The 20,854-nt window shown below is 46.3% G+C and overlaps 1 protein-coding gene across 1 annotated transcript; it reads left to right on the forward strand.

Annotated features, from left to right (window-relative positions):
• Positions 1-714: 714 nt before the first annotated feature.
• On the forward strand, positions 715-19,500 carry IL2RA (interleukin 2 receptor subunit alpha). The gene is made up of 6 exons (XM_083461617.1): positions 715-887; positions 8,975-9,169; positions 10,823-10,915; positions 12,891-13,121; positions 15,330-15,396; positions 18,630-19,500. The coding sequence occupies exons 1-6, from the start codon at positions 809-811 to the stop codon at positions 18,649-18,651; spliced, it is 687 nt and encodes a 228-aa protein (XP_083317743.1). The 5' UTR covers positions 715-808; the 3' UTR covers positions 18,652-19,500.
• Positions 19,501-20,854: the final 1,354 nt, after the last annotated feature.

Raw genomic sequence — 20,854 nt, forward strand, 5'->3', positions numbered from 1 at the left:
AGGTACCACTTTAGCTAATGGGGCCTCCCGCTGCCGCCCGATTTCTGTTCTCATCCTGAAGCAAAGTTCTTAACCCGAGGTACTATTTCTGGGTTAGCGGAGTCTATAACCTGAAGCGTATGTAACCCAAGGTACCACTGTAGTTTATCTCTTTGACATCTGATGGGAGGGTGTTCCACAGGGCGGGTGCCACTACCGAGAAGGCCCTCTGCCTGGTTCCCTGTAGCTTTGCTTCTCAAAATGAGGGAACCGCCAGAAGGTCCTTGGAGCTGGACCTCAGCGTCCGGGCAGAACGATGGGGGTAGAGACGCTTCTTCAGGTATACTGGGCCGAGGCTGTTAAAGATGGTGCTTTAATTCTCCTTTTCCTTGCCACACTTCAGTCCATCCTAGACCAGAGACGAGCAATCGTCCGCTGGCTTGGGGGTCACTATAATAATGGCCACACAAGGAGTTTGGGTAGAGCTGTCCACTCTCTGCCAAGCTCACCCGCAGAGCCAGTTGTGAAAACCACTTCCTCCTCCTCCACAGCAAGAGCAAAGCTGTGTCACACCTTGACAAGAAAATGTGGCTTCCTGGATGAGTAGTCCTCACACCTGAGAAGGACAGTTTCGCCTATTCTTAGACAAGGAGGGGGGTGGATGGGGGAAAGTCAGAGAGCAACGCTGATCAGACTTGAGACAACGAGCATATAAATATGTTATCAAGTCCCTTTCCTCTGGCTCTGCACTAGAGAGGCGTGTCGGCTCGCATTCAGTCAGTGGAAAACCTCCTGCCACCTTCAGAACCAGCTTACAGCTGGAGAAGACATGGGTGGCTTTTACACTGGACTGGGGCTACTTCTCATATGGGGAATTTTCCAACCTACCACTTTGGCTGCCACTGAGGGTAAGTAGCAAACTGCTGCAGCTGTCCTCTGGCTGTCCTAACTGTATGGGTTCGACCTGATGAATTACACCACAATCCTGACCAGTTTTAGGTAAAGGTAAAGGGACCCCTGACCGTTAGGTCCATTCATGGCCGACTCTGGGGTTGCGGCGCTCATCTCGCTTTACAAGCCGAGGGAGCCGGCGTACAGCTTCCGGGTCATGTGGCCGGCATGACTAAGCCGCTTCTGGCGAACCAGAACAGCGCACGGAAACGCCATTTACCTTCCCACCTAAGCGGTACCTATTTATCTACTTGCGCTGGTGTGCTTTCGAACTGCTAGGTTGGCAGGAGCAGGGACCGAGCAACGGGAGCTCACCCTGTCGCGGGGATTCGAACCGCCAACCTTCTGATCGGCAAGCCCAAGGCTCTGTGGTTTAGACCACAGCGCCACCCGCGTCCCTGTTTCCAGTTTTACTTGGAAGTAAATAAGGAAATAAATAAGGTTTGTAATAGGACTTACCAGTTTTACTCGGAAGTAAATAAGTCCTATTACAGACCCTCCAAGTGTCCCTATTTTCCAGGGACAGTCCCAGATTTATAGAAGTCGTTCCGGTTTCTGATTTGATCCTAGAATATCCTGCTTTTCCTTAGGCCGTTCCAACTGGAGAAATGTTGGAGGGTTTGGAGTTATGTGTCACCCTGAGCCAAGGAGATAAGTAGCTGTAACAACCTTTAGAAGATATTTGAAGGCAGCCCTGTATAGTGAGGGGGTTTTTTTATGTTCTATCATGTTTTTATATGTGTCTGTTGGAAGCTGCCCAGAGTGGCTGGGACAACCCAGTCAGATGGGTGGCATACAAATAATAAAATTGTTTTTAATTTTATAAAAAATATGGGGTGTAAATAATAAAATTGTTGTTGTTGTTGTGGAATAGGGTGTCCCTATTTTCACTGGGAAAACGTTGAAGGGTGTGCTCTTAATTAAGTGGGACTTTCTCCCAAGTAATTGGACTTAGGAGGTCAGCCTTGATGGATTACCATAAATGTGCACATAAGTAAAAACAGTTTGAGAAACACAGAAATTTGCCTTCATCGGGTGCCGGTAACACAAGGAAGCTAGCTCCCTCTAGGATAGCATTGTCTACTGTGACTCTCATGGGATTCAGGCATGAGGCAGTCCCAGCCCTTCTTGCAGGTTCCAGGAATTGAACCTGATACCTTCTGCCTGCAGTGCGCATGTTGTGCCACTGATCTTCCCAAATAATGCACTCCAGAATGGGCATGCACACCAGGAAAGGGCCACCTAACGCAAGGGCTGATCATCTGCCTTGCTCTGAGGTTAAATCCCTGGCTTCTCTAGCTGGGACAACGAGAGACCCAATGAGTGTGGACAACACTGAGCAAGATGGACCAATGGTCTGTCTCCATATAACACAGTCTATTTTTAAGGGATGTCATCCATTATACACTGGAAGGAAGTGAAACACACAGAATATGTTTTCCAGAACAGAAGGAAAGCTTCCCTTAAGTGTTGCTGAAGTATATCCATGATAGATAGATGATAGATAGATAGATAGATAGATAGATAGATAGAGATGATAGATGATAGATAGATAGATAGATAGATAGATAGATAGATAGATAGATAGACATGCGTATACACAGAGGTGTGTTTTGGCTCTTGGATGGCTGATACAACAAGGTCCTGTACACAGACAGAGTTTGTATTAGTGGTCAACCTGAGGTGGAAGACATCATAGCCTGCCCCTTATATACTCAAGAAATTGCTTTCAGAAACCTCTGTTCACACAAGCAAGCAGCTAGGTAGAAATGGTCCACATTCTTTTGAGTGGCAATAATAGCTTCGTAACACAGAGAGTGGACCTCTATTCCGCTGGCTTCAAGGGGAGGAAATCAGAAAAAAGGAGTTAGGTAAAATCGCTGGAAATCATTGCAGTGAGTTGGTGGTTTAATTTGAAATCAAGCTGGATTTCAGTTTGTTTGCGTCCCTGGTAACCTCTCTTACATTGCAAATGTTGGCTCAAATTATGGGTGTATGATCTCAATTACTTCATTGGTACTGCTGCTGCAGTTTTGTCATAGACATTGGCTAGAACAATAAACTTATATTGAATTGAATATATTCTGCCTTGGTCAGACCACACCTGGAATACTGTGTCCAATTCTGGGCACCACAATTTAAGAAGGATGTTGACAAGCTGGAATGTGTGCAGAGGAGGGTGACCAAGATGTTGAAGGGTCTGGAAACCATGCCTTATGAGGAACAGTTGAGGGAGCTGCGCATTTTTCGCCTGGAAAAGAGGAGACTGAGAGGAGATATGATGGCTATCTTCAAATGTCTTAAGGGATGTCACATGGAAGAGGGAACAACAAGCTTGTTTTTTCCTGCTCTGGAGGGTAGGACTCAAACCCATGGCTTCGAGTTACAAGAAAGCAGGTTCCGACTAAAAATTAGGAAAAGCATTCTGACAGTAAGAGCTGTTCGACAGTGGAATGGACTTTGTTGGGAGGTTGCAGACTCTCCTGCCTTTGAGGTTTTTAAGCAGAGGTTGGGTGGCCATCTGTCATGGATGCTTTAGCTGAGATTCCTGCATCGCAGGGGGTTGGACTAGATGACCCTTGGGGTCCCTTTCAACTCTACAATTCCGTGATTCTGTCAGGGCCGGCTCTACGATGAGGCAAAGTGAGGCAACTGCCTCAGGCTTGGGCCCGCCCTGTATCCCCTAAGCTAGAATCCAGTGGAAGACATTGCTTCCAAATCCAGTGGAAGGCATTGTCCTTTGAAATATACTCTGAGTCAAGAGTGGATTTCATGCTCTTTATTCAGCTCATAGTGGTGAGGAGGAATGGAAGTTCCCCCAGAATGTCTGCTTTGTATACATCATTTACACAATGGGCCCCACGTGATTAGCTAATTCCGGGATTCTCCTGTAGGCCAATCAGGTTGCGTATTCACTTCCACCTGGAGCTGGATTGGGTGGCTCCTGTGGACCAATCAGACTGCTGCATTCTGGATCCTATTGTTCTAGGGCCAATCAGACTGCTGCATTTTGGATCCTATTCAACTCAGTACAAAACATCCTTTCACCCGTATTGGAGTAAGATTCAACTACCAGTCCAACTGGCTTCTGTATATACCTTGGGGGAGGGTGCCATCTTGTCCTTCGCCTCAGGCTGCAAAAAGTCTTGAGCCCGCCCCGAGTCCTATGGTTAAAATGACTAATAGGCGCCCTGAACCATTTACTGGTCCTCAGCCAAAACAATATGTCTGTGCCTGTGCTTTGCGTTTGTATAAGATGGTTTTAAGGTCACTCCCCTCCCCTTCTCTAACCTAGTCGCAGGCTGTGGTTCTCCTGCAGGACTGATGATCGGAAGAGAGAGAGAGAGAGATTAACCGCACACCTCAGCCACATATTCTGAAACGAAAGCAGGCTTATCAAATAAAAAAGTCTCCGCAAGCTACTTCCTCATAAAGGGGTGACACATTTCTGCTAAGGCTTCAAACGGTTCTTTGAAAGCAGCGGGCAGCCTGGGATTTCCATTTTTCATCTGTTTTTGACGCTTATCTTTCGTTCATTCCCCCCTTTGCCCCAAAACTGCCTATTCTAAAGGGCACTCTTGATTAAATGAGTCACAAGAGAGTCATAGCGCAGTTGCAGGGTGAAGCTCAAAGCCATCTCTAAAGAGCATTTACAGGAAAATCCTAATACATGTCTACTAACACTGTTTGTGTTGAGATAATTGCATTGTAAGGGGTTGGGCTAGAAGTTTGGGACTACAATTCCCATCATCCTTGGCCACCTGTCCTGCTAGCTAGGGATCATGGGAGTTGTAGGCCAAAAACATCTGGAGGGCTGAGGTTGAGGAAGCCTGTTCTAAAGCCACAGTCACCACACCATACATGTGAATAACTATGACACTACTTCAAATAGCCATAACTTCCCCCAGAGAATTCTGGGAGCTGTAGTTTGTTAAGGGTGTTGAGAGTTCTTAGTCCCCGGCCAGAACTACAATTCCCAGAGTTCTCTGGGAAGAGGGATTGTTACACCACTCTGGGAATTGTAATTCTGTGAGGGGGATGGGGGCCTCCTGTTAACTCAGGATAGGCAAACTCTGGCCCTCCAGATGCTTGGGACTACAATTCCCATCATCCCTAGCTAACAGGACCAGTGGTCAGGGATGATGGGAATTGTAGTCCCTAACTTCTGGAGGGCCGGAGTTTGCCTATGCCTGTGATAACTTAACAAACTACAGCTCCCATAATTGTTTGGTGGGGAAAGCCATAACTGTTTAAAGTGGTATGGTAGTGCTTTGTATGCATGGCGTGAATGTGGCCTCAGTTTCTCATTCTTCCAATCTTCAGTTACAGATAGGTAGCCGTGTTGGTCTGCCATAGTCAAAATAAAAAAATTCCTTCCAGTAGCACCTTAAAGACCAACTAAGTTAGTTCTTGTATACCAAGAACTAACTTAGTTGGTCTTTAAGGTGCTACTGGAAGGAATTTTTTTATTTTTCCAATCTTCAGTTCAGTTCCTCATAATTCCACACCCGTTTACAATTTATTAATTTTTAAGTCCTCATGAAAACATGTCAGCATCTTAATGCAAATTTCCCCAGATGTACACATTTGCTGTAGTGATCAGGTGGGATTGCTATGAGGAATTATAACAAATATAGAGTAAGCCATCTGTGTCAGCAATGAAAGCGTTGCGTTGACTGGGTTTAAACTATTTTGATATGATTCTTGATCAATCCACACCTCTGCATCCCTGTTCCATTTCTCTTTCTTGACCAGTCACATACACAGCCCAGTTGCTTCGCCAGGCAGGCATCCAGGGTCATCAAAGACAGTGGGCAGTTTCTTTGATGTAGCTTTTCTGATATGTTAATCTTAGGATGTTAATCTTAGGGCCAGGAAACAGATCTCACATGAAGGTGATAATGATCGCTGTCCTCCTGGCCATCCTTCTTATCATGTATATTGCTTGTTTATCACCTCTGGCACTCCTTTGTAGTTCTGTTCTCTATTTACCCCATGCTTAATTAGTTTTAGTAGTTTAACTTTGTCCCCACGTGGGGTTTGTTGAAATGCTCAGAAGAAATCTGATTGGTTCTTACAAACACTCTGTAAAAGTTATTTTGTGAATACAACGACCTGGGCCGAGGGGTGGAGGCAGAGAGAGATTATTATACGCACCCTTCCCAGAGTCTTACTGGTTCAAGCCTCTGTGTGTATTCTTATTAACCAGAGTTCAATCCTTCCTTTACTTTGTGAACGCCTCAATTTGCGTGTGCAGTTTTGCCCGTTATACACATTTTTTCCAAAGCAATTTCACCAAATATAATTTCTTTTCATACGCTGTTTTCGGCAATGAGTGCACACTTACCCCAACGTTATACATTTAACTGGCTAGAGGACTGCACTGTGCAACTTGGAGAAGTGTGAATTTCGAAGGATGGCTGTGTTTCGATTTGCATGTTGGTTTAGAAAGTGTGAATTAGGTAATTTCCCCTTTAAATGCAACTGAGTTGAATCTCTCTCCCATCCCTCAAGTTGTGATTTGTGGACTTAAATCCCAGTAATATTTCCTAGGGGAGCAGCAAAAGCGGGAGGAGCGATGGATGTATATGTATTATTGTCACACACACACAGAGGCAAGCAAGAGCATTTTCAGAGTTCAGGGACGCATTCTGGCTAGACACACAAGTCTGAGGAGGCTGTGGAACAGGACTGGTGAGGGCTGTGGCGTGGGGAGAGTCTTAGGGAATGACCAGAGAGATTTGGAAGGCTGCGTTTGTCCCCCAGACCTTGGAAATGCAACAACAAGGATCATCCAGTTTGCAACTAAAGGGTTAATTCTGTTAAATTATTATTTGTTATGTACTGAGTTGAATAGGATCCAAAATGCAGCAGTCTGATTGGTCCTAGAACAATAGGATTCAGAATGCTGCAATCTGATTGGTCCTAGAACAATGCAGCAGTATGATTGGTCTGCAGGAGCCACCCAATCTAGCTCCAGATGGAAGTGAATCCACAACCTGATTGGCCTACAGGAGAATTCTGAAATTAGCCAATCACGTGCAGCCCATTGTGTAAATAATGTATATAAGCAGATACTTTGGGGAAACTTTCATTCCTCCTCACCACTATGAGCTGAATAAAGAGCATGAAATCCACTCTCGACTCTTGAGTATATTTCACTATTATTATTTAAAAGACATCTGAAGGCAGCCCTGTTGAGGGAAGTTTTTAATATTTAATGCTGTATTGTTTTTAGCACTCGGTTGGGAGCCGCCCAGAGTGGCTGGGGAAACTCAGCCAGATGAGCGTGGTATAAATAATAAATTATTATAAATTATTATTATAAACAAGAGAGGGACTGGTAGAGACATTTCTTAGCAACCAGGCAGTGTGTTTACTGAGGTAGCATGTGATTGGCTGTGCTGTTCTGAGGGAGTTTCCCCCCCTCTGTATGACTGGTTGACTGTCTTCCCGCTACGAACCAGGCCAGAAGTAAGAAAGGCTTCTCTGTTCCTTTCCTCTCAAATTATACGCTGTTTCGTTCAGTTTCTTCAGTGAAGTGTTGTCAGGATTTATTTTCCTCCTAGACTCTGCTTGCATTATTACAAATTTTGTATCTGTGGACTGCTATTACCTTAGATCTAAAAATTGATTACATTTATGTATGAGTTTACACATCTGAGCATGGATTAAGTTTGCTTCACTTCTGTCGTGCCATATGGGTCTCTTTAAGAAAGAAATTTTGTATCTGTGCATTGCCAACACTTGTTACTCAAACCAATATTGTGCTTGTCCATATACAGTGGTGCCCCGCAAGACGAATGCCTCGCAAGACGAAAAACTCGCTAGATGAAAGGGTTTTGTGGTTTTTGAGCTGCTTCGCAAGACGAATTTCCCTATGGGCTTGCTTCGCAAGACGAAAACGTCTTGCAAGTTTGTTTCCTTTTTCTTAACACCATTAATACAGTTGCGACTTGACTTCGAGGAGCAACTCATATAACGTGGTGTGGTAGCCTTTTTTGAGGTTTTTGGTGATTTTTGAAGCTTTTCCAAAACTTTTCCGACACCGTGCTTTGCAAGACGAAAAATTCGCTAGACAAAAAAACTCGTGGAACGAATTAATTTCGTCTTGCGAGGCACCACTGTAATCCTTCTTTGTAACAGTCGTTGTTTACTGCAACCACAACTATGCTATAAGATCCACTAGCCTGTAATATTACATATTGTATGTACAGTTGTTTATGGTTTTTTATATTATTTTTGCTGTAAAAATGTGTGAGATTACGAAATTGTATTTATTTGCATTACCCAGAGCCTGTTCTACTGATGAAGCCTAGGATGGCGAAACAAGGCTAATATTCCAGAAATCCTTGTCTTAGACTCTGTGAAAGGATTCTGTGGAACTGTAACAACCCTTCAGGTGGATTATTGGACTCTTTGGACAGACAGGTGGAATAGACACTTCTGCACTGTTGGATGGCAGGTTGAGAGGAGCTCCCTACCAGGACAGACTTTGCTCCTGTGCTCAATACATTGCTTCTATAAAACATATTTTGTTGCACTGTGCAAAATATGAGCAAGCCAGGGCTGAACTGATATTACCCTTGCTGGTACCTTTCCCGGGAAAATCAGAGGCTCACGATGTCAGGTTCCTATTGGAAGACTGGACAAACGCTAGAACATTAGCAGTGGCAAAGTTTTTATCGGTGGTTGCAAGAACCAGTGATCCCTATATTTTGAACAAAATGCTTGTTTAACCTGGAGGTAGGCTATATGAATTGCTTTGTAATGATTTGTTGGGTCTCTGGGCCATAATAAAGATTGATGATGATGACTTATACATGTATGAACTGACTAGAGAATGAACTGATCTACTGGGTCTTCTGATTTTTCATTGAACTTTATGAAACTTCCGTTGAAATCTACAATTTGATACAATGAATAGTATACCTTATTTATTCAAAAATCCAGCCGGTTACGTCTTATTATGCATTATTTGAATGGCTTTGCTAACATCCCGTATCCCTGGTTCACACATGCAAACTTCCTTTCTCTTTTGCAGAAGAGTGCCCCGTTCCACAGAAAATCGAGTTTGCGGAATACACTGCTCCTGAAGGGTATGTCGTAGGCACACCTGCTCGTTACAGTTGTCATAAAGGGTACCAGAGAAAACCAATGAAAAGCAATCTTCTGACATGCAGGAACGTGGGCGGTACAGCTAAGTGGAACAGAACTTCTCCGCTCCCAATTTGTGTAGGTAAGAAGTTGTGTTTCTGGGAGACAGAATGAATTTCTATACCTTGTCTTCCTCTTTGAAGTCAGCTGGAAGATCTGAGAAATGAAGAGAAGCACCTGCAGGTAAAAACTTCTGTTTTTGCATGTAACGCCACTTTGCAAAAAAGAAAAATGGCAGCCGATCGCAGCCATATTCAGCTCGACCTCCTGGAACCAGTGATGGTGGTGAAGGCCCTTTGTGGGTGTCTGGAAGCAGTTGGAGGGTGGTTAATGGATTGAAATTGAATCCCAACAAAATGGGGAGGCAGGGAAGTGTGAGGGACTCGCTGGTCCTGAATGGAGTAACTGTCCCCCTAAAGGACCAGGTGTGGAGCCTGGGGGTCATTTTGGACTCACAGCTGCCCATGGAGGTGCAGGTAAACTATGTTTCCAGGGCAGCTGTCTACCTGTTTCCCCTGTTGCGACAGCTGAGACCCTGCCTGCCTGCACACTGTCTCGCCAGAATGCTCCATGCACTGGTTATCTCCCACTTAGACTACTTCAATGCGCTCTACCTTTGAAAAGACCTCAGAAACTATCACGTATCCCAAATGCAGCTGCGAGACTGGTAACAGCCACGGGGCCACATAACAACAATGCTAAAAAATGTACATTGGCTCCCAGGATGTTTCCAAGCACAATTCTAAGTCTTGGTGCTGACCTTTAAGCCCTAAATGGCCTCTGTGCTGTCAACCTGAAGGAGTGTCTCCACCCCCATTGTTCGGACACTGAGGTCCAGGACTTTCTGGCGGCTTCCTCACTGGGAGAAGTGAGGTTACAGGGAACCAGGCAGAGGGCCTTCTTGGTAGTGGCGCCTGCCCTGTTGAATGCCCTCCCATCAGATGTCAAGGAGATAGGTTAATAATAATAATTTATTTGTACCCCATCCATCTGACTGGGTTGCCCCAGCCATTACGAGCAGCTTCCAACATATATAAAAACATAACAAAACATTAAACTGTGAAAAAGCTTCCCAAAACAGGGCTGCCTTCAGATGTCTATGAAAAATTATACAGAAGACATCTGAAGGCTGCCCTGTTTTCGGAAGCTTTCAAGGTTAGATGATGTTGTTGCTTTCCTGTGTTTCTGTTGGAAGCCTCCCAGAGTGGCGGTGGCAATCAAGTCAGATGGGTGGGGTATAAAATATTATTATTATTATTATTATTATTATTATTATTATTATTATTACTCTGCCCGCTTTTGCTTCTGGCTCCACCCACCATGGTTATGTGGCTCCTGCCAGGCTCACCACAAGGGAAAGTGGACCCTGGACTGAAAACAGACACTGCTTCTTTGCTGTTCAACGCATGATGCGCCTAACAAGCAAGCACTTCTATAGTCATACCTCAGGTTAAATGTGCTTCAGGTTGAGCATTTTCAAGTTATGCTCCACAGCGACCCAGAAGTAACGGAGCGTGTTGCTTCTGGGTTTCGCCGCTCGCGCATGCGCAGATGCTCAAAACGACATCATGCGCGGAAGCTGCAAAATGCGACCCACGCACACGCAGTCACGCAGACGCATCTTACGTTCTACTCAGGATACGAGCGGAGCTCCGGAATGGATCCCGTTCACATCCCGAGGTACCACTGTATATTGTTCGGAGTACCTTATTTTCTTCCTCTTTCTTCTACACAGTTGACCCGCGGCAGACTCTTCCTCCTACAGTACATTCTACAGCAGGAAACTGGAGCATAGCTTCCACCAGCCCCCAACCTACAAATCGGGCAGGTAAGACAGACACTTCCATCTTCGTATCCCATAGCCTAAAGGTGAAGTCACTCCGCAAGTGGGGATGTAGCCGCACAGGAAACAAATAAAGGCAAAGAGTAAACTGGTGCCCTGTGTGCCGCTCCAGTTAAGGGCATTATCCTTCCTAATACCATTGCTTTTCAGTTTTATTTGTTTTATTTCTATGACCTCTTTTCACTTCCATGAGTCACAAAGCGGCTTGGATACAATAAGCAATCACGCAGAGCATCACCATTGCATCATAAATTACTGTATTTCCCCGTATATTCCCCCCCAAAAAATGTTTAAGTTTAAAATTGGGGGGCATCATACATGGAATGTTTAAAATTTCTTAATTTGGGGCTCATAAATAGGGGTCATCTTATACATGGGGGCATCTTATACATGGAAAAATACGGTATATAAAACGATTAACAAATCACCAATGAAACGGCCACCTTCCATACGACATTAACAAAGCAACTAAAAAAAAGTATAGATCAAACAGCACAACCACAAGAAAAGTCGTACAGTGGTGCCCCGCAAGACGAATGCCTCTCAAGACGGAAAACTCGCTAGACGAAAGAGTTTTCCATTTTGGAGGTGCTTCGCAAAACGAATTTCCTATGGGCTGCGATGCCGGGAGGGGGGGAACGCCTCCTCCCGCCGCGCGGCATCGGATGGCTTTCCTGAAGACTTGGGGTGGGAGGAGGGTTTTCCTTCCCACCGCCAACATTCAGAATGCTGTTCTGAATGTTGGCGGTGGGGAGGAAAAACCCTCCTCCCACCGCAAGCCCCGGGAACAGAGGAGAAGCACTGCGCCCCTTCCCCTCTGTTCCCGTACCTGTCCTGAAGGCTTGCGGTGGGGCTTGCGAGGCACCACTGTATTATAAAATTCACAAAGCACTGCAGCCCTCGTAATCCACAAAACAATTCACAATACCTGTTGCTGGCAACCACAAGACGGAAGAAGGCTCTTGTGCTTGAATCCTGCCTCAGTTTCCCATGGGTATCCAGTTGGCCACTGTGAGAACAAGATGCTGGACCTGATGAGCCATTGGCCTGATCCCCCAGGCTCCTCTTCTGATGCCAGCAGGGTTGGAGAAATTTTGGAAAGTTCAGAAGTAGCAGAACATCTCAGGGTGGGTAGGTGGGATTCCTAAGGCCTGGGGTGCTATTAATCCTGTACGTGTCCCTGATCATGCATTTAACACAAATGTAACCATGGAAAGAGGGACGCAGGTGGCGCTGTGAGTTAGACCACAGAGCCTAGGACTTGCTGATCAGAAGGTCGGCGGTTCGAATCCCCGCGACGGGGTGCTCAGTCCCAGCTCCTGCCAACCTAGCAGTTCAAAAGCATGTCAAAGTGCAAGTAGATAAATAGGTACCGCTCCAGCAGGAAGGTAAACGGCGTTTCCGTGCGCTGCTCTAGTTCGCCAGAAGCGGCTTAGGCATGCTGGCCACATGACCCGGAAGCTGTACACCGGCTCCCTCGGCCAATAAAGCGATATGAGTGCCGCAACCCCAGAGTGGGCCACAACTGGACCTAATGGTCAGGGGTCCCTTTACCTTTACTTTAACCCTGCAAAAGTGATATCTTTGAGATCTTGGACCCAGAATTGTGGTGACAGTCCGGCCCTATCATTAGGTAAAGTTTGGCAACCACCTCAGGTGGCAGATACAGGAGAACCCCCTTGCTGTACCTCTCTGTTGGGTTGTTGCACCCCTATAGTAGACCTGCTGCATTGGGTGCCGTAGAAGGTGCCAAACAGCTTTTGAATCTCTGTCCTTGATGATCTCATGTACCCGCTTCTCATTTTCTCCTGCCTTGGTTTTTGTACTATGAAAAAAATGAGTTCACGAAATTGAAAATAAAAATATATGGCCCTTAAAAACAAACAAACAGCCCCTGCTTGTTCCTGGCTCCATCACTGACTGTCAGACTTCTTCATTTTCTTCCTCTTCCGCCCTGTAGGCTTCTGCGGAGAACCAGAACCCCTCAGCAATGCTGACGTTAAAGTGACAATGTACCATGTGGGGCAGAAACTGCGCTATGAATGCCTGGAAGGCTATCGAGGAACCGTCCCCTTCTCTGAAGTCAGCACCTGTGAGGCTTCTGGTGGAAAAAACGTTTGGTCTAAGTTAAATCTCTGTTGTGGCACACAACAGGGACACAACAGGGACACACCAGAGGATTCTGGTGCAGGTAAGATGAGGTTTAAGAGTAAACGTTGCATAGTAACAGGGCACTTTCCCCCTTACAGAATATCCTAGGTTCGAACTAATAATGACGATGGCCACCATATTTGTTGTCCGCCTGTCTCCACCAACCTTCCCCAACTTGGTGGTCTACAGATGATTTCTGCTACAGCTCTCATCATACTTGACTACTGGCTGTGACGGTTGGCTCTGATGTGTCAGGAGTCTCCACCTGTTGGCTTCCCTCCTCCCCTACTTCAGCTTCTGCCGCTGATTCTAGACTTCTTTCATCATCATTGCTATGCGTGGTTGCTCGAGAGTGAATAAGCAAGACCCCCACTGGTCTTTTCAAGGCTTTATTATTGGTACAAAAACATTCACAGTTCAGAACGTCTCAATTCCATGTCTTGCTCAGTCACTAGCAGAATCTGGGAGTGGGCGGTCCTTAAACTTGCCCCAGCAGAGCAGTCTTTTGACTCCATCCTACGCCTCCCCTCTCTGTGCGCAAACCAACTGCGCAGAGAGGGCGTGGGCAAAGGGGGACCTGCCTCCCCCCCCCCCCCCGCTTTGCTCAGGCTCGGTGTTGTGGCTGTCCCTTGCAACCTCCGAGCCCTGCATCCCTTCCCCACTGGAGGTGTGGTTTCCCTCCTCCCCGGAGGAAGAACTACTACTCACGATCTTCGGAGGCTCCCTGTAACCCAACTGCCCTTCCACCTCTCGCCTCTGAGCTGATGGCAGTTCCCTGACAATCATGATTCCTTTATATGCCACCCATGTATATATTATATGCCACCCATGTATATATTTAAGTTCTAAGAATTGCTTGTGTCCATAAAGACACATCCACACTATGCGCTTTTTACAAAATTACTTTCCCCAAGGAATTCTGTGAACTGTTGCTTACTCCTCACAGAACTTGAACTACAGTTCCCTTTTTTTTGGCGGCAGTGGCAGCAGTGGCGGCTGGGGGAGTCACCTGCTTTAAATGTATATTGTGGATGTGACCAAGGAGCTGTGTTATACTGACTCACGCCAATCATCTACAGAGTCCAGCACCCTCCTCTCCAACTGGCACCAGCTCTGGTGTGTTTCACACATTTGCCCCATACAAGGGTCTCATTGCAGTTTCCCATTTTTTCTTCTTCCTCCTCCAGAGTTAGGAGAGAGCATTTTGCTTGCAAGGAGGACTCATTATAGGAGTCACAGGTGTTGGGTGGGATCAGGGCCGGATTTAGGTTTGATGAGGCTCTAAGTTCCTGAAGGCAATGGGGCCCTTTATATGTCCAGCTGTCCTTTGTCAACAACACATTGTCACTGTTCTTTGTGTTGAATATATGCTATACAGTGGTACCTCGGATTACAGACCCTTCAGATTACAGGCTCTTCAGGTTACAGACTCCGCTATCCCAGAAATAGTGCCTCAGGTTAAGAAATTTGCTTCAGGATGAGAACAGAAATCACGCAGCGGGAGGCCCCATTAGCTAAAGTGGTGCCTCAGGTTAAGAACAGTTTCAGGTTAAGAACGGACCTCCAGAACGAATTAAGTTCTTAACCAGAGGTACCACTGTATGGTAATTCATGGACTTCATATGTATCTAAAGCCATTTGCACATAACAAATAGGGAGCCTACACAACACAAAACACTATTGCTTGTATGTAGGTTTTATTTCATTTGTTTTTTATCTTGTATTTTGGAAATGTACATCCAGTTTGTTTTCCTTTAAAAAAATTGGGGGGGGCAAGAGAGTGTAGCCCTAAACTGTAGCTTGTTTAGCTTATACAGTGGTGCCTCGCAAGACGAAAAGAATCCGTTCTGTGATTCTCTTCATCTAGCGGTTTTTTCGTCTTGCGAAGCAAGCCCATTGATGGATTAGCGCTATTAGCGGCTTTTAGCGGCTTATCTGCTGATCGGATCAGCTGATAAGCGTCTTAGCGGCTTAGAAAAAGGGGGGGAAACCAGCAGGAACTCGCAAGACATTGTCGTCTTGCAAAGCAAGCCCATAGGAAATTCGTTTTGCGAAGCACCTCCAAAACGGAAAACTCTTTCGTCTAGCGAGTTTTCCGTCTTGCGAGGCATTCGTCTTGCGGGGCACCACTGTACATAAATCCCACCGTGGGATGATAAAGAGTAAGCAACGTGGATCTGAAGCATTGATAGTATAAGCCAGCCATTTCTTCACTCCCTGACTACGTGGTTTCCTTTTCGTTTTAAAGCTGCTCTCAGCCTTGCTGCAGTGACCAAGTTCATCATCATAGAAGGAATCCTCGCAGGAACTGTGGGGTAAGTGGCTTTATAAAGTGCCCTTTGCACCGGAAAAGCTGTAACCTAAAACTGTAGTTTCTGTCAGGGACTGGGCAGAGGAGGAATGGTGGAGGCCATCTCCCCAGCCTGACCCTTCCAGAGAAGAAGACACTTCAGAATTACAGCAGGGATTTGAGGGAAGTCACAGCTCAGAGGCAGATGAGGGGTGTGGTAGGAATTTTGAGGTCTTAGATATATGTTAAATGTTCATAAGTGTACCAACCAAGCACATACATAGATCAGCACAGGAAAACCATTTTTGGTTCCCAAACTGACCAGGTGTTTTCTCTGCAAGGAGGGAGGGGGTCAGGGAGCCTTCCCATTGTCTCAGGAATTGAGTAATCGGCATTTTAGTGGGTGACAGACTATTAGGAAAGGCAACCAGATAACCTGGCAGACAGGAAAAAATGACAACACCTTTTCTGTGATGTAGATATGATGTTTGTGGGGGGTGGTCTTGGGTTACACCCCTTCTGTGGTGTATGTATGATGTATGGAAGGGTGGTCTTGAGCTCCAGGGCAGGGAATTTAAAATGTCTATACAGTGGTGCCTCTGGATGCTGTGATAGGAATTTTATGGTCTTAGATATATGGTAATGTTCATAACTGCACATACATAGATCAACACAGGAAGACCAACCTGGAACCATTTTGATTCCTAAACTGACCAAATCCTTTTTCTGCAAGGTAAAACTGGAAAAGCCTCCCTATTGTCTCTTTCCTCACAAATCCTGTCTCAAGGATATGTCTGTTTGAATAAGGTGTGAGCCTGTGACCTGGCCCAGGAAATAAATATTTTACCACTACAAAAGAATGGCCAGGCTCCCCAGGAAATCCAATCAAGTAACCTGCTAGACAGGAGATAAACAACAACAGGAGAAAAACAACATTTAAATTTCTGTGATGTATGCATAATGTTTCTGGGGGTGGTCTTGATCTAGAGGAGGGGAATTTCAAAAGTCTTTATAAGCCATTGCACAGCATTTTTGTGGGTCCTCTTCCTCTCCTGCGTGTGAGGGGAGCACCCTGTTGCAACAGATTAATAAAGATCAAGCTTACTAGCTGCTTTGCTTCTCAATATTCTCTGGTTGGCCTCTGTTATTTTCTCCTACCAATAGGGAACCTATGTAAGGACTCTATATGGGCTCTTGGATACCCCATAAGGGAAAAGGGCATATTTTTATTTACAACAATGCAAACGGGATTAGTTCTGGAGCCCCATTCGCCTCCTGAAGCGAACACCACCCCGGATGTTTAACGGTCTATTGATCCCTGCGCCACCACTGTGCTCGCTTCCCCGCTGCCACCAACCGGTTACTCTCTGGTAAAACACTGAGTCCAGACAGTTGTTAAAAGTGAACCAAAAAACCCGTTTATTTTACAAGCATTAACAAGTTTATCGTTTCTCAGATAATATTCCTCTTAACTTTAGTATCTTTATCTTCCTAATACCTTCTGACTGATTATCTCAACTGTTTGACCAACTCCTCTTAACAGATTCTCTCTCCCTCTCTCACACCAGACTAGCCCAACCCACAGACTTATCTTCTCTGTCTCTTCTCACTCCAGACTGTCTTCTCTACAACTATAAACCCCTAAAATACCTCTGTGCTTAAACCTTATACACAGTTAAATCTGCCCCCTGGGTCCCCATTGGTTAGTCATTTTACAATTACCGTATTTTTTGCACTATAACACTCACTTTTTTCCTCCTAGAAAGTAAGGGGAAATGTATGTGCGTGTTATGGAGGGAATGCCTACGGGTGGCATGCCTACGGATTTTCCTCCTCTAAAAACTACATGCGTGTTATGGTCGGGTGCGTGTTATAGAGCGAAAAATACGGTAGTTAACCCTTTCCCTATGAACCCAGTATGATGTCACACACATAGGAGGGCAAACACCACACCTAGCGGCACTCAACACAGGGCCTGCAGCGCACCTGAGCCAAGCATCTCTCCTTGAGCACTCGCAGGCTCCCCGCTGCCCCAAATGGTCCACCCGCCGCCTGCCCCTCAGCTGTAGGGTGGCTGAGTGGGAGGAGGCAGGCAGACCCTTTGGAGGCCCCGCGGGCGGCTGGGGTGGCTGGCCCCGCCCCCTGCACAGGGTGTGCACGCCGCCCCAGGCACCCGATTGGCTTGCTCCGCTGCTGGACCCATGAGGAAGTGGGAGAGATGGAGTGGGCAGAGATTCACTTAGGGCAATGCCATTACAGTGGTACCTCGGGTTAAGTACTTAATTCATTCTGGAGGTCCGTTCTTAACCTGAAACTGTTCTTAACCTGAAGCAGCACTTTAGCTAATGGGGCCTCCCGCTGCTGCCGCACCACCGCTGCACGATTTCTGTTCTCATCCTGAAGCAAAGTTCTTAACCAGAGGTACTATTTCTGGGTTAGCGGAGTCTGTAACCTGAAGCGTATGTAACCTGAAGCGTATGTAACCCGAGGTACCACTGTATTCCAAGTGGCTGCATTCCCAAGCCTCTCTCTGTGAATATTGAAGAAAAGCAAATGGAAAGGACTTTTCCTTGTCCTGTCCGTTCCTGGCAACCTGCTGTGGGGGCTGGGTCCTCTGCCGCCTGATATTTACGTTCTTAACCTAGCACCCTGAACTTACCTTAATTTGATCATGAAGGCTTTCAAAAGCAATAGGACTTGAGTTAGCTTGGTGGGACTATCTTTAGCTTGGGTTGGAGGTCATGGATGCGGCTTGCACAGGGGTCAGCAAACTTTTTCAGCAGGGGCTGGTCCACTGTCCCTCAGACCTTGTGGGGGGGGGGGACTATATTTTGGAGGGGGAAAATGAGCGAATTCCTATGCCCCACAAATAACCCAGAGATGCATTTTAAATAAAAGGGCACATTCCGTGGGCTGGATTTAGAAGGCGATTGGGCTGGATCCGGCCCCTGGGCCTTAGTTTGCCTACCCACTGTCTTGCAACTTGACCGCAAGTGTCGGTTCAGTCACTTATCTTGCTCTATCTGTTAACCTGGCTGCCACTTAGCAACTGCGGAACAAGTCTTAGTTGTGAGCAAAGGTGGAATTAGAAGAACCAATCAAACTTGGGAAGAGAATTCTGGGTTGTTGGGAATCAGAGAAAAGTTTGCAGTTTCTTCTGTGGTCAACATCTTAGCTTCACCTTTCCAGACACTTTTTTTTTTTTACAGTGTGTGTGCGTGCGTGTGCAATAACTTACCTTTTCTTTTTCTTTTTTAGATTCTATTCTTGCTGCTTGTAATAAGCATTTTTCTACAGTTTATGCCTGGACTAATCTTCCATCTGGATTTTCCTGGATTGTATATCCTGGCAGCCCAACTGGTCTCTAGTAATGTGAAACTAAAACCATGGACGTTTATGCCTCCCGGAATTTCACTTTGGGTAGTTGGTCTTCTTCTAAAGGACTGTGTAGTTAGGACAGCGTTGCTAATGTAGTAAACTTTTGACTAGAGGCATTCTGGGCTTTAGGTGCCCCAACACAGCATTTAAAGGTAAAGGTACCCCTGCCCGTACGGGCCAGTCTTGCCAGACTCTAGGGTCGTGCACTCATCTCACTCTATAGGCCGGGAGCCAGCGCTGTCCGCAGACACTTCCGGGTCACGTGGCCAGCGTGACAAGCTGCATCTGGCAAGCCAGCGCAGCACACGGAACGCCGTTTACCTTCCCGCTGGTAAGCGGTCCCTATTTATCTACTTTCACCCGGGGGTGCTTTCGAACTGCTAGGTGGGCAGGCGCTGGGACCGAACAATGGGAGCGCACCCCACCGCGGGGATTCGAACCGCCGACCATGCGATCGGCAAGTCCTAGGCGCTGAGGTTTTACCCACAGCGCCACCCGCGTCCCTAACACAGCATTTAGCAGCTGTTAATTTGTAGTTAATTTAATCTTGCCTGTTGTTCTGCATAGAGTTAAGTTTAAAAGTTCCATCTTCATATTCTGTTTTGTTTTCCATGTAAACAACATTTGCCCAAGATTCATTCATGCATAATATGATGTTGATTTCCATTTTATTATAACGCTCATATCGTTCATGCATTTGCTGGACTCCTGCTGGTGTATTTTTGAAAAAATAAATTCCATACAGATTTTAGCCTCTTGCAATAACACCCCCCTCTTGCACATTGGGGGAAATTAAGAAATATAAATTATCTTGCCCCCACCATATGAAAGCCAATGTGACTTGGTGGTTAGAGTGCTAGACCGGGACCCAGGAGACTAGGGTTCAAATTCCTGCTTGGCCACAAAGCTCACCTTGGCCACAGTCTTTCAGCTTGGCCTACCTCACAGGGTTGTTGTGTGGGTAAGATGGGAAGGAGAGAACTGTGTATATATCACCGTGGAAGAAAGACAGGATGTAAATACATATATCTGCAGTGACAGTGGGGCCTTTCTCCTCGTGGCCCCAAAGCTGTAGAACTCCTCCCCAAGGGTAGGCCACCTTACTCATTCCTTATTGGCTGTTAGATGCCAGGCAGCAGGGATGCTGGTGGTGTTGTGGGTTAAACCACAGAGCCTAGGACTTGCTGATCAGAAGGTCGGCGGTTCGAATCCCCGCGACGGGGTGAGTTCCCATTGCTCGGTCCCTGCTCCTGCTAACCTAACAGTTCAAAAGCACTTCAAAGTGCAAGTAGATAAATAGGTACCACTCTGGCGGGAAGGTAAACGACGTTTCTGTGTGCTGCTCTGGTTTGCCAGAAGCGGCTTAGTCATGCTGGCCACATAACCCGGAAGCTGTACACGGGCTCCCTCGGCCAATAAAGCGAGATGAGTGCCGCAACCCCAGAGTTGGCCACGACTGGACCTAATGGTCACGGGTCCCTTTACCTTTACGCCAGGCAACTATCCTCCCAAGGGCTTTTGCCTTGCCCTGATCCATCACCCACCAACGTTTCTATTCCCCTGTGTTCCTAAAGGGAGAAGGGAGCCTCTTCATCAAGGAGTTCAGTTACTGTGGGGCCACCCCTGCAAAGGACCGGTCCTTCTCACCAACCACATTTTCAGCCAAGATGAGCTAGAAAGCAAAACTGGAACATATTCATAGGGGGAAAGCCAGGCCCCGTGGGCTAGTACTAGTGGTGGGGAGGCCTTCACCCCAAATGTGCCCTTTCAGGCTTTCCTATCTAGCCCCTAGGACTCTCCCCATACTATGAGCCCTCCTTCCCAGGTCACACCTCTCACTGTCACCCTCCTTGGCTGCTTTTGTCTGGCTGAAATGTAACCTTGAATTCTTCAGACGCCTCTCAGTTGCCTGGATGGAACAACGGGGTGTGTGCATGTCTGTACACACCTCCAATGTTGCTATGGGTGGCCTGTAGCTACTGCACTTGTTTGCTCTGCCCAAGGTGTCCCCCCTTCATTTTATTTTTTTCTTTCTTTCTCTCCCCCCCCTTTTTTTCTCATTGTATCAACAAAGCATCAATAAAAAAAATTGTGCAAAAAATTAA

This window comes from Podarcis liolepis, assembly GCF_965112155.1.
Source record: "Podarcis liolepis genome assembly, chromosome: 10".
Lineage (NCBI taxonomy): Eukaryota > Metazoa > Chordata > Lepidosauria > Squamata > Lacertidae > Podarcis > Podarcis liolepis.

Coding starts and splice junctions, on each gene's coding strand:
- IL2RA (XM_083461617.1), top strand. CDS start 809: ATGGGTGGCTTTTACACTGGACTGGGGCTACTTCTCATATGGGGAATT. Junction 9,170..10,822: donor TCCGCTCCCAATTTGTGTAG/GTAAGAAGTTGT, acceptor TCTTCTACACAG/TTGACCCGCGGCAGACTCTT. Junction 15,397..18,629: donor ATCCTCGCAGGAACTGTGGG/GTAAGTGGCTTT, acceptor TTTCTTTTTTAG/ATTCTATTCTTGCTGCTTGT.